Raw genomic sequence first — 13906 nt, forward strand, 5'->3', positions numbered from 1 at the left:
CCTCGGCCTCCCAAAGTGTTGAGATTACAGGCGTGAGCCACCACGCCCAGCCTGACCCAGGACTTTTAATGTGAAATGGCAGCTTGAGCTGCTGGATTTAAATACCCTAACCTTGAAAGCAGTACCTGATGAACCATACATTCTACCAGATCAGTTATGCTCTTCGGTTGCCAAGAGCTGCAAGTAGTACTTTATTTTTCTTTTACTTCTGGTAAGCTGTGAATTAGCAGTACTTTATTATTTTTTTTTTTAGTTTTCAAGACTCCTGGATCAGAAACAAAGTGGTACTTTATATTTTTCACTCTTCAAATAAGGAAACTGTTGACTCATTTCTAATCTCACCTCTTCTGGACAAAGGTTGGAACTCCTTTCCTTTGGTAATTAGTGGGGCAAAATAACCAAACGATCCAGATTAATGGGTAGGGACTGGGGGATATCAAGGGTATGGCTTTATGTATTCTTTGGCTGAAAAGGATGTTAGAAAAGAGGGTTTGTCATCCTGAACTTAAAGTACATTATACTTCTCCTTGATAAAGGCTTTAAAATGAGAATTATAACAAGAGTCAATGATAATAATTATACTTAAAATGTTCTTAATACTACTGTAACATACCTAGTATTTTAAATATATTATCTCCTTAAATCTATATAAAAACCTCCTAAAGGTAGATATTATCCTTATTTTTTAGCTGAAGAAAGTGAAATGGAAAATATTACATAATATGTTCAAAGTAACAAAGTTAGGATTTCCCCGAAGTCTGTCTCACCTTAAAGCCCTGCTCGTCCTATTATACCACGCTGCACCCCCAGCTCTCTCCGTGGCACTGAGTGGCCAGTGCTGCAGAGCTTGGGGAGAGAGGGCAGCCAAAAGAAACTTGAATGTAGGTAGAAACTAATTTGGACCTGGCTCTACTGAGATGTTGATTGTACCTCCCCTGGGATGTAACTCAGAAGAGGGAAACATTTCACTCCAAATGTGACTTTGGAACAGACTTCAGTTCAGGGAAAGGCCAATTGATATTTGCACAGTGGGGTCAGTCATAAAATGGAACTGGAAGGGACCTTAAAGTTCATCTGGGGTAGCCTCCTTTTATAAGAAACCACAACCCAAAGATATTGGATCATTTGACCAAAGTTACACAGTTTGGGGGAGAACAGTGGAGGAGTGTGGTCTGCAAGTTTAGGGCTCTACCACACCACCGTCAATCCTTGGATGCACAGAATCCTCTTCTGTGTCTAATGTTCTGACTTTCTTTATTGCATAGGTATTTCAGTGTCTGTAGACAAGATGGAATCAACTCCATTTAATAGACGGCAATGGACCTCACTATCATTGAGGGTAACGGCCAAAGAACTTTCTCTTGTCAACAAGAACAAGTCATCGGCTATTGTGGAAATATTCTCCAAGTAAGTGCTGATCCTGGTCCAAAAGGACCATCTGTCTGGAGCACACATTGCCACCTGTCAGGGAAACTGGTGAAGGAAGTACATAACGTAAAATGGTCTTATTGGGTGCCTCGTGGATTTTAAACACTATATGAGGCACTGTGGAGAAGGGGGAGGAGGGTAATCATCAGAAGATACATTCTATTCTTTGAATTTTTGTTTAGTTTGTGGAAGAAACAGTTACAGACACAAAAATTATTTTTAAAAAGATAACTATGAAATAATTATAAAGCAAAATATCAGCAAGTCTAAAATGAATAGGAGTGAGGATTAGGTACAGAATAAGAGACAGAGCATCATGAACAGGAGCTCATCAGGAAGGCTTTCTGGTTGAGATGAGTTTTGAGGCAAGTTTTGATTTGGTTGAATGGTGCATTAAGCACTCTCTGTACCTGCACTTTCCAATGTGGTAGCCACTATATAGGTGGCTATTTCAGTTTACGTTAAAGTTAAATAACATTTAAAATTTAGTTTTAAATGTTTACCAGCTGCATTTATCACTTTTCAAGTGCTCGGTAACTACTTGTTGCTGGTGACTGTCGTATTGAACAGCACAGAAACATTTCATCATTGCACGAAGTTCTGCTGAAAAGTGCATCCTACACAGGCACACTACAGCCCACTGGCTGCTGATTAGTAAATAAAACTTTATTAGAACACATCCGGCCAGGTGCGGTGGCTCACGCCTGTGATCCCAGCACTTTGGGAGGCTGAGGCGGGTGGATCACTTGAGGTCAGGAGTTCAAGATCAGCCTGGCCAACATGGTGAAACCCTGTCTCTACTAAAAATACAAATATTAATCAGGCGTGGTGGCACATGCCTGTACTGTAGTCCCAGCTACTCAGGAGGCTGAGGCAGGAGAATTGCTTGAACCCAGGAGGCGGAGGTTGCAGTAAGCTGAAATCGTGCCACTGCACTACAGCCTGGGCGACAGAGCGAGACTCTGTCTTAAATAATGATAATAATAATAATAATAATAATAATTCCAGCATTTATTTTGCTTTTGAATCTCCAGTTTGGGCAGGATCTCTGCCCTACTCAGCATCAGCCAGGGTGGCCCAAAGGCTGGGAGCCGTAATCATCAAAAGGCTGGCTCACTCACAAGTCAGGTGGTTGATGCTGTCATCTGGGATCTCAGCTGGGGCCATGGTAGGAACACCTACACATGGCCATTCCATGTGGCTGTTTGGCTTGGTGGCTCAGTTCCCAGGGCAAGCATCCAGAGAGGGAAGGAGGGAACACAAGAGGGAGTTCAAAGTTGTGTTGCCTTTTATGACTAGCCTCGGAAGTCATACAGTATCACTTTTACCACATTCACTTCATTAGAAGTGAGTCACTAAAGCTGACTCATTTCGGGGAAGGGCAATTCAACTCCACCTTCTCTGATAGGAGGAATGTCAGAATTTTTTGGACATTTAAAATTTTTTTAATTAAAAAAAAAATGTTGAGACAGGGTTTCACTCTGCTACCCAGGCTGGAGTGCAGTGGTGTGACCACAGCTCACTGCAGCCTCAAACTCCTGGGCTCAAGCAATCCTCCCGCCTCAGCCTTCTGAGTAGCTGGGACTATAGACACGCACCACTGTGCCCGGCCTGGACATGTTTTAAAATCATCCTATATTCTGATTCGTTATGTGTGGATAGAGTCCAGGAAATTATGTTTTTAACAAGTATCCCAGGTAATTTTTACCTTCAGGGAAGTTTAAGAAGCAGTGGTAGTGGAAGGGATGGACTTGTGGAGTCAAAGCAGTGAACTTGAAGTGGAATGAGTCGAGTCTAAGATAGGAGATTGAAGCAAAGGATTATGGAAGCCGAACATGAATAAAGGGAATAGGAAAGCAAGCAGTCTGGCATGGAAAAATATAAAAGGGAGATGGAACTGGTGTAATTCATTTAGGGCCAGATGGAAGACCTCGGATGCTCTGCTAAGGGTAGGATTTAGTAAGAAAACCAGGGAACGCAATTGGTTTTCATGTGGGGAGAGTGACACGATCAGACTGGTATTTTAGAAAGAGGCTTCTGGCAACAGTGTAAAGCTATATTAGAAAGGTGAGAGATTGGTAACATGGAGACAATTTATGAGGCTCTCTTGGGAACCCAAGTGAAAGCTGTTGGGGGTCAAGGAGGAACAGGAATAGAGGGAAAGGGAAGGATATCAGATGGTGTTGAAGTGTGATTATGGGACTTGGAGACTCCCTGTTCTGCAGAGAAACTTGTCTACGTTCTTACCCTTTTCACCCTCCTTAGCCCCACCCCACCTGTCTTTAACTAAACTTGGCTTTCCCTTGACATGCATGACATGCATTCTGTGTTTGAGCAGTGGCTGCCTGCTCTTTCTTTTTTTTTTTTTTTTTGAGACAGAGTCTCGCTCTGTCACCCAGACTGGAGTGCAATAGTGCGATCTCAGCTCACTGCAACCTCCACCTCCTGGGTTCAAGCGATTCTCCTGCCTCAGCCTCCCGAGTAGCTGGGATTACAGGCACATGTCACCATGCCCGGCTAATTTTTGTATTTTTAGTAGAGATGGGATTTCATCATATTGGTCAGGCTGGTCTTGAACTCCTGACCTCATGATCTGCCCACCTCGACCTCCCAAAGTGCTGGGATTACAGTTGTGAGCCACCACGCCCGGCCTGGCTGCCTGCTCCTTCTGCACATGCTTCCCTGAAATATTTTGGGGGCCAGGGTTGCTACTCTCCTATATCTCCAATACTGTTTCCCATTCATTGTTTCCTGTGCCTGCTTTCAGGCTCACATCTAACTATAATGCACTCTTATCCTCCCCTTCATTGCAGTGGCGTGCCAGCCTCCAGGGGACACTGGCTTCTAGCATCATTTTTTTTTTTTTTTTTAGTGTTTCTCACTGGGGGTGCTATAGCATTTGGGGTAAAGCAGATCTTCCCCGTGCAGGATATTCATCATCATGCCTCCTCTAAATGAACCCATGACACTGTGACAACCAAAAAAGAAAAAAAAAAGTGATAGGGGAGAAAACCCGACAAGATTCTAACACATGTGTCTAAATGTCCTCCACATCAGTGACCTGTCTGATACTTTGGGCTCATAATTTCTTTTCTTTCTCTCTCTCTCTCTTTTTTTTTTTTTTTTTTTTTTGAGACAGGGTCATACACTGTCACCCAGGCTAGAGTTCAGTGGTGCAATTATGGTTCACTGCAGACTTGACCTCCCAGGCTCAAGCAGTCCTCCTGCCTCAGCCTCTCAAGTAGCTGGGACCACAGGCATGCACCACCATGCCTATCTAATTTTTTATTTTTGTAAAGACAGCGTCTCACTATGTTGCCCAAGCTGGTCTTGAACTCCTGGATTCAAGAGATCCTCCTGCCTCAGCCTCCCAAAGTGCTGGGATTACAGGTGTGAACCACTGCACCCGACCTGGACTCATAATTTCTTGATCTTCCCTGTTTCTGCAACCTGCATGTTGTCTCCCATGCCTCTGCCTCCAGTCTCAACCTGTCATCACTCGGAATCCTTCTCTGAAATGGTGCATTTGGAGAACCTACTGTTTGATTGGAGCCTCCTGTTTTTCTACTTGTTTAACTCTTATTCCCAGTGACCCTGTGTTTTGACTTCACCAGGACACCCAGCCCTGGATGTCAGTCCTCTTCCTGGCCTCACTTTCTTCCTTGCCCAACTCAGTCACTTCAGTGAGGCTCTCACCTCTTCTCCAGTGCCTTTCTCACCACTCGATTCTGTCATTGTCCAGCCCAGCCAGTTCTCATTAGGATTTGGGTCCTATAGTAGCACTAAGGAGAGTTAAGAAGTTGGAAAAGGCTTCATCTTTAGGGCCTTCTTAATCTTGTAGAGAGAAAGTGCAGAGGGATCTCACAGGTCCTTCTCATGGTATACTGGGTTCACTGTCTTTTCTCCATGAAGGCTGAAAGGATTGCAAAACTATCAATCCTGAACCCGTTAATTAGAATCAGTGTGCCAGGCACCATGCTAGACCCTTGATAGAAACACATACTATTTTGGCCGGGCACACTGGCTCATGCCTGTAATCTCAGCACTTTGGGAGGCCATGGCAGGTGGATCATTTGAGGTCAGGAGTTCAAGACAAGCCTGCCCAACATGGTGAAATCCCATCTCTACTAAAAATACAAAAAAATGGCTGGGTGTGATGGCTCACGCCTGTAATCCCAGTACTTTCGGAGGCTGAGGCAGGCAGATCATGAGGTCAGGAGTTCAAGACCAGCCTGGCCAACATGGTGAAACCCTGTCTCTATTAAAAAATACAAAAATTAGCTTCGTGGCCTGCGCCTGTAATCCCAGCTACTCGGGAGGCTGAGGCAGGAGAATTGCTTAACTGGGACCCGGGGGGCGGAGGTTGCAGTGAGCCGAGATCACGCCACTGCACTCCAGCCTGGGCTATAGAGGGAGACTCTGTCTCAAAAAATAATAATAATACAAAAAAATACAAAAATTTAGCTGGGCGGTGGTGGTGTGCACCCGTAACCCCAGCTACTTGGGAGGCTGAGGTGGAAGAATCACTGGAGCCTGGGAGGCGGAGGTTGTGGTGAGCCAAGATCATGCCACTGCACTCCAGCCTGGGCAACAGAGTGAGACTCCGTCTCAGAAAAAAAAAAAAGAAAAGAAAAGAAATATATACTATTTTGAATCCTAACAAAAACAAACTATATGAGGAAGGGGCTTTACCCCTCTTTTATAGTTGAGAAAACTGAGGTAAAGGAAATAACCTGCTCAAGTTAATATTTGAGTTTGCTCCTGTCACGTATTTTTCTTCTGATGTGCTTAACATATGGAACTGGTTTGGAAAGATGAATAGAGTTATTTGGTAGGCTTGGAGAATGCTGGAGACATTCCAGAGGATGGGGAGCAACAGGAGGTAAAGGCATAGAAGTAGGACAGGTGGTGGTGTATACTGAAGGGAGTGAAAACCAGGGAATCAGCCTGGATTTCTGTTCTAGGTTTTATACTCAGTGGAAACACGTTGCTAATATTACTTAAGGTTTGTAAGGTTCACTCACTGTAGCTTCCCAAAGAAGACTGCAGGACTATTTTCTGAGATCAGTTGAAATCAGGTGCATTGAGGGTGGTATGGCTGTAGACTACAGGACTATTTTCCACAAAGCATATACTAATATCTGTTTCCAACACCTAGTGGCTTTATATTATGGGGTTTGCAAATAGTGAGTCCTATACAAGCCTAGCTAAAAACAGTAGGAAAACTTAGGAGGTCTCTGATCAGAGATTAATATGAAAGTGGTGTTTGGAGGAAGCTTAATCTAGCTGATGTTTGTAGATAAGTCAGCTTTACTTTCTAATTGTTAACAGTGCATTTTGTGTTCGTATGTATAGAAGAGTACTTTTTCTAGCATCAGAGCTTGTGTCCCATGGTCCTTTATAGCTGCAGGCTTATTTCTCTGACGAAGCCTCTATAACAGTCATTAAATTTGAGGTAAGAAGTTCCTATTGATACATCCATTTGAATAGCTAGCTTTGGTTTCACTCACCACTGACTTCAGCATAATATGATCCTTCATTTGATAACAGTTGACACTTTGGGTGGAATTTGTTTGACTCATACATTTTTGGAATTAAAGAGAGTTTTTAAACTATCTTAATTGTGGTCTTCAGAGGAATCTCAGGGCCAGTTCTCCAACAATTGGAACACCCTAAGGGCTAAGCCCAGGCCCAGATCCCAGGCCGAGATCCCAGGCCCAGCCCTTTAGATTTTCCATTCCAGCAATCCTGCTTTGATCCCTTGTAAAGGTTAGGTTCTGTGTAAGACAGCATTTGAAGAGAGGGTTCTGCAGCTGGCAGAGCTTGAAACCACTGATGTGGCTAGCATTCGCCCTACTCCTTTGACAGATTAGGAGCTTGAGGATTAGCAATTATGACTGAAGGTCATACACCAAGATGGTAGAATTGATGAACACAGCACGAAGATCCCTAACCTAACCCCCTGCCAGCATGCCTCTACCTTATCACAGCTTCTCCTGTTTTTGTTATAACTTTACCCATTCCTAGTTCCAGGAAAGAGGAGGAGGCCGGGTAGAGAGGATCACTTGAGTCCAGAAGCTCAAGGCTGCAGTGAACTATGATTGCACCACTGCCTTCCGGCCTGGGTGACAGAGTGAGAAGTCCCAGCTACTCAGGAGGCTGAGGCAGGAGAATGGCGTGAACCCGCCAGGCGGAGCTTGCAGTGAGCCGAGGTCGCGCCACCGCACTCCAGCCTGGGTGAAAGAGCGAGACTCCGTCTCAAAAAAAAAAAAAAAAAAGCATTCATATTTAGTTTTCTGTGACTATTCTTCCTTCAATAAGAAAAAAATTGACCTTCAAGTCGGCCTGGTTAACTTCCTCTTCTTTCGCTTCTCTGTAACATTTTAGTGGTGAAATTTTTCCAGAAGAAAATATATTGCCTAAACCTTGGGAGTTTCTGTTTTCCCTTTTTGGCTCAGCATTCCCTTTGCTCTATTTGAGGGCATACAAGCAAGAGTCATGGCTCAGGAACTCTGTTTTCTGGCCTTAGAAAAATTTGAGACACTGTTATTACTCCCCAGATAATTTTAGCGTCCTCCATCAGCTGCCTGCCCCACAGCTGAGCATTAGCGAGCAGTTGCAAGATTAAATTCCTTATGCGAAGAAAAGGAGGCTGGACCACAAAAAAAAAAATCTGGGAAGGAAAGAGGAACGAGATTTTAATTACAGAATGTTTTTTTTTTATGAGATGGAGTCTCGCTCTGTCGCCCAGGCTGGAGTGCAGTGGCGCAATCTCGGCTCACTGCAAGCTCCGCCTCCCGGGTTCACGCCATTCTCCTGCCTCAGCCTCCCCGAGTAGCTGGGACTACAGGCGCCCGCCACCACGCCCGGCTAATTTTTTTGTATTTTTAGTAGAGACGGGGTTTCACCGTGGTCTCGATCTCCTGACCTCGTGATCCGCCCGCCTGGGCCTCCCAAAGTGCTGGGATTACAAGCGTGAGCCACCGCGCCCGGCCTAATTACAGAAATTTTATTGTAAATGTTTTATTTTCTCAAATTTGGATCTTCAAAATGGTGCCCCCATTTTGTGTCGTTCACATTTTGTGTCAGAAGAATGCTAGTTGCTGTAAGGGCCTCTGAAAAAAGTCTGAGGCCTGAACACTGAATTCAGAAGTATTGAGCCTCAGTCTTGTGGCAATCTAAGAGTACAAAATATAAAAGTACCAGGGATCTAACCTGGAAGAAAGAGGTGGTGTAGAGCCTTTCTCCCTGTTATGTACTATTTAGCAGGAACTTCATTACAAATAAAAGGTGGAGATATTTGAGTAGGGGTTTGAGAACAGGATTGAAGACGCCCTTTGGTGTATACACCTGGTCTTACAGATGCCTCCATGCTAAAAGGACAGGGCTAAAGATGAGAACTATTTTGATTTTTTTTTAATCTATGTTTCTATTAGACACTAAAGGGAAGGGAACCTCTGAGCTTATTTACCCAACTAACCACAATGTAAATACCTTGCCTTGGAGAACAGTTGGCTAAATATAAACCTGTCTGCCAATTGGTTCTAGTTTTCATATATTGTATTATTGCTGTAATATACTGTAGATGATTATCCAAGGGGTGTGGAAACGCAAGTTCAAGGTCAGTTCTAAGTTCCCTTTTATAATAGCTACAATCCACTGTATCCCTGAATTGTCACTTTTAGGGAATCTCTTAGACAGATATATTAGTACAAGTGGGAAAAATATACGTACAAGGACATTCCCCAAAGCGTTATTTGCAATGGTGAAAAACTGGAAACAATCCAAATGCCCATTAAAGGAATATGGGCGAATTAATTATAATGAAAGAGGATTGCCAAGATTACCAAACACTTCCGTGTTGCTAAATCAAAGGGATGTTTCTTGGCCTTTATCGTACATGAACCCTCACCACTTTTTCCCTCCCACATTTTTGCTTCTCTCGGCTTCTCTGGCAGTCTCATCGTTTTCTTCCTCCCTCTCTGTCTCTTCCTTGTCAGTCTCTCTTATCATCTGTTCTGACTGCTGAAAACGTTCGAGTCTCCAGGACTGAGTTCCAGGCCTCTTCTCACACTACACACTGTTTGCAGATGTCATCCACTCCTGTGGCTTTAATACCATTCGTGGGCACACAAGTCCTAAATGCATACAACTAGCTCAGAGCTTTCTTCTGAGCTCTGGACACATGCATCTCATCACTGCTACCACCAAATGGATGTTTTAGTTAACATGGCTAACACTGAACTCTTGATCTTCCCCGTTTCCAGATTTGCTCTTCCTTCACAATTCCTCGTCCCAGGAAGCATTACTTCCATTGACTCCGCTGCCAGAATCATTCTCTCTTCCCCATCTCATTACTACCCTACTGATTCTTCCTCGAAATATATATCTCAAATCTATTCACTTTTCTTTATCTCTAGTGCCGTTATCTCTGCAGCCCAGCCAGCATGATCTCTCATTAATGCCACCTCCATTCTCAGCCCCCTCCAGTCCATTCTCCACACTCCAGAGCACTCTTTTAAAAACACGAATTGAATCAGTGACCATCCTACCATTAAATTCAAAGTCCTTAGCATGACCTGCATGGCCCATCCCTGCCTCCCGCCTCATCGCCTGCCCTTTCCCCTCTCAGTGAGCTTCTGCAACACTGGAGTTCTTTGTGCACCCTATACACATGAGACACTTTCTTGCCTTGAGGCCTTTGCACATGGTGTTTATTCTGTTCCTGGAATGCTTTCCTCCCTTCCTTTTGTCTGGCTAACTTCATCTGGTCAAACTTCACATCTCAGCCTACAGGTCATTTTTTCAGCGAGGCGCTCCTTTTAAAATTATTTTATTTTATTTTATTTTGAGATAGAGTCTCACTCCGTTGCCCAGGCTGGAGTGCAGTGGTGCCATCATGACACACTGCATCCTCAAATTCCTGGGCTTAGGTGATCCTCCCACCTCAGCCTCCTGAGTAACTGGGACTACAGGCGCATGCCACCAAGCCCTGCTAGGTTTTGTTTTTGTTTTTGTTTTTAGAGATGGGGTCTCGCCATGTTGCCTAGGCTGTTCTCAAACTCCCAGGCTCAAGCGATTGGCCTGCCTTGGCCTCCCAAAGTGCTGGGATCACAGGCTTGAGCCATCGTACTCATCCATTTGTTTTTAGCTGACAAAGAATAATTTTACATATGTATGGGGTCCAATGTGATGGTTTTTTGTTTGTTTTTTGAGACAGAGTCTCACTTTATCACCCAGGCTGGAGTGCAGTGGCGCTATCTTGGTTCACTGCAACTTCCTCTTCCCAGGTTCAAGCAATCCTCCCGCCTCAGTCTCTGAGTAGCTGAAACTACAGGTGTGCACCAACGTGCCTGGTGGCTAATTTTTGTCTTTTTAATAGAGACGAGGTTTCTCCATGTTGCCCAGGCCAGTCTTGAACTCCTGGCCTCAAGTGATCTACTCACCTCAGCCTCCCAAAGTGCTGGGATTACAGGCATGAACTACCACATCCAGCCAATGTGATGTTTAATACATGAATACATTGTGGAATTATCAAATCAGGCTAATTAATGTAAGTGAGGCTTTCCTTGATTTCCTCTTCCTTTCTCAATTGTGTTCCTTTGTTATTTAATAATACCCTGTTCTTTTTTTTTTCCAAAGGACTTACCACTGTGTGTGTGTGTGTGTGTGTGTGTATTTGTGTGCTTCTGTTTTTAGTGTCTAAACTGTAAGCGTCTGAGAGCAGATATTATGTCTGTTTTGGTTATTTCTTTCATTACTTTTTCTCTAGTGCTTGGAACATAGTAGACAGCAATAAGTTGTTTCTTGAATGAACATGTCAGCTTCTCTGAATTTCTCTCTGAAATGGAGAAAGGGAGAAGCAGAATAGTATGTATCACATTATCTCATTTTTGCTACTTAAAACTCAAATATGAGTTGCAAATATTTTCTCCCACTCCATGGGACCTTTTCACTTTGTTGATAATGTTCTTTTTTTTTTTTTCTTCATGAGACAGAGCCTCGCTCTGTCGCCCAGGCTGGAGTGCAGTGGTATAATCTCGGCTCACTGCAACCTCCGCTTACCAGGTTCAAGCGATTCTCCTTCCTCAGCCTCCTCAATAGCTGGGATTACAGGTGCCCACCACCACACCCAGCTAATTTTTGTATTTTTAGTAGAGATGGGGTTTTACCATGTTGGCCAGTCTGGTCTTGAATTCCTGACCTCAAGTGATCCACCTGCCTCGGCCTCCCAAAGTGCTGGGATTACAGTCATGAGCCACTGCGCCCGGCCTGTTGATAGTGTTCTTTGATGTGCAAAGGTTTTTTTGTGTTTTGTTTGTTTGTTTGTTTTGTTTTGTGTTTTTTGAGATAGAGTCTTGCTCTGTCATCAGGGCTGGAGTGCAGTGGCGCAATCTCGGCTCACTGCAACCTCCACCTCCTGGGTTCAAATGATTCACCAGCCTCGGCCTCCCAAGTAGCAGGGATTACAGGTGCCCACCACCACACCTGGCTAATTTTTGTGTTTTTAGTAGAGACAAGGTTTCATCATGTTGGCCAGGCTGGTCTTGAACTCCTGACCTCACATACCCACCCACCTTGGCCTCCCAAAGTGCTGAGATTACAGGTGTGAGCCCCCACGCCAAGCCTCAGAAAAATTTTTAATTTTATTGAAGTCTAGTTTGTTTTTTCTTTTGTGCCTGTGCTTTTGGTGTTGTATTCCAATAAGGCATTACCAAATCTTGTAATGATGAGATGATCAAAAGATAATAAAAAATTAAAATAACATGAAAAAATAAGAAAAACAAGAATAAGAAAGAAAAACGACAAAAAATAAATTTCAAAAAATCATTGCCAAATCCAATGTCATGAGACTTTTCCCCTATGTTTCAACCAGGTGTTTTATAGTTTTAGCTCTTATAGTTAGGTCTTTGATCCATTTGACTTAATTTTTGTATATGGTAGTCCAATTTCATTTTTTTGCATGTGGCTATCCAGTTTTCCCAGCACCATTTGTTGAAAAGATTTTCCTTTCCCCACTGGATGGTCTTGGCACACTTGTCAAAAAATTATTTGACCATACATGTAAGGGTTTATTTCTGGGCTGTGTGTTCTGTTCCGTTGGTCTATATATCTGTCTTTATGCCAGTACCATACTGTTTTGTTTTAACTGTGGTAAAATACACGGTATATAACATAAAATTTACCAGTTTAACCACTTTTTTTTTTTTTTTTTTTTTTTGAGACCGAGTCTCACTCTGTTGCCCAGGCTGGAGTGCAGTGGTGTGATCTCAGCTTACTGCAACCTCCACCTCCTGGGTTCAAAGGATTCTCGTGCCTCAGCCTCTCGAGTTGCTGGGACTATAGGCATCAGCCACCATGCCCAGCTAATCTTTACATTTTTAGTAGAGATGGGGTTTCACCATGTTGGCCAGGCTGGTCTTAAACTCCTGACCTCAGGAGATCCGCCCACCTTGGCCTCCCAAAGTGCTGGGATTACAGGCATGAGCCACTGCACCTGGCCAACCACTTGTAAGAACACAGTTCAGTGGCATTAAGTACATTCATATTATTGTACAATCACTACCACCTTCCCTTTGTCCTTTTTGTTGCTGCACAATATTTCATTATACGTATACATTATAATTTACCACTCCTCTGCTAATGGACATTCAGGTTGTTCTCAGTCTTTTGCTGTTATATTTAATGCTATGATAAATAATCCAATATGAAAATCTTTTCTTAGTGTATCTATAGGATAAATTCTGGGAGCAGAAAGAATTGGTAAATTATAACATTTGTGCTTTTATAATTTTGGCAGATATTAAAGAAGGCATAGACAAAATGCCTTCTATAAAGGTTTTACCAATTTACCTTCCCAGCAGCAATGTAAGACAGAACCTGTTTCCCCATACCCTCACCAGTGTCCCATATTAGCCTTTTTTGTTTGTTTATTTGTTTGTTTTAAACAGAAGTTTGGTGATACAATCACAGCTCACTGCAGCCTCGAACTCCTGACCTCAAGCAATCCTATCGCCTCCACTTCCCAAAGTGCTGGGATTATAGGCATGAGCTACCCAACCCAACTGCATATTAGCTGTGTGAGTGTGCGTGTGCGTGTGTGTGTGTGTGTGTGTGTGTGTGTGTGTGTGTGGTTTTAAGGAGCGGAGAGTGTTTAATAGGCAAGAAAGAAGGAAGAAGCAGCTTCCCCATACAGAGACAGAGGGAGAAGGACTCCAAGCTGAGAAAGGGAACCCCCTCATATTAGCTTTTTAAGAAAATGTTTTCCGGCCGGGTGCGGTGGCTCACGCCTGTGATCCCAGCACTTTGGGAGGCTGAGGCAGGCGGATCATCTGAGGTCAGGAGTTGGAGACCAGTCTGGCCAACATGGTGAAACCTCATCTCTACTAAAAATACAAAAAAATTAGCCGGGTGTGGTGGTGCATGCCTGTAATCCCAGCTACTTGGGAGGCTGAGGCAGGACAATCACTTGAACCTG

At 43.6% G+C, this 13906-nt stretch overlaps 1 protein-coding gene across 11 annotated transcripts in view; it reads left to right on the forward strand.

The window, feature by feature from the left end:
- Positions 1-13906, forward strand: part of LIMA1 (LIM domain and actin binding 1) — a 106464-nt gene that overhangs the window by 35147 nt on the left and 57411 nt on the right. For 7 of the 11 annotated variants that reach the window (XM_055294890.2, XM_055294892.2, XM_055294896.2 and 4 more), the window contains exon 2: positions 1266-1407. In XM_055294890.2, coding sequence (XP_055150865.2) covers positions 1289-1407 — 119 coding nt within the window. In that variant the 5' untranslated portion in view covers positions 1266-1288. Of the gene's footprint in view, positions 1-252; positions 358-1265; positions 1408-10810; positions 10982-13906 lie in introns of those variants that run through there. The other 4 variants (XM_063610508.1, XM_063610507.1, XM_063610506.1 and 1 more) reach the window with 4 other exon arrangements.

This window comes from Symphalangus syndactylus, chromosome 10 (assembly GCF_028878055.3).
Source record: "Symphalangus syndactylus isolate Jambi chromosome 10, NHGRI_mSymSyn1-v2.1_pri, whole genome shotgun sequence".
In the NCBI taxonomy this organism is placed as follows: domain Eukaryota; kingdom Metazoa; phylum Chordata; class Mammalia; order Primates; family Hylobatidae; genus Symphalangus; species Symphalangus syndactylus.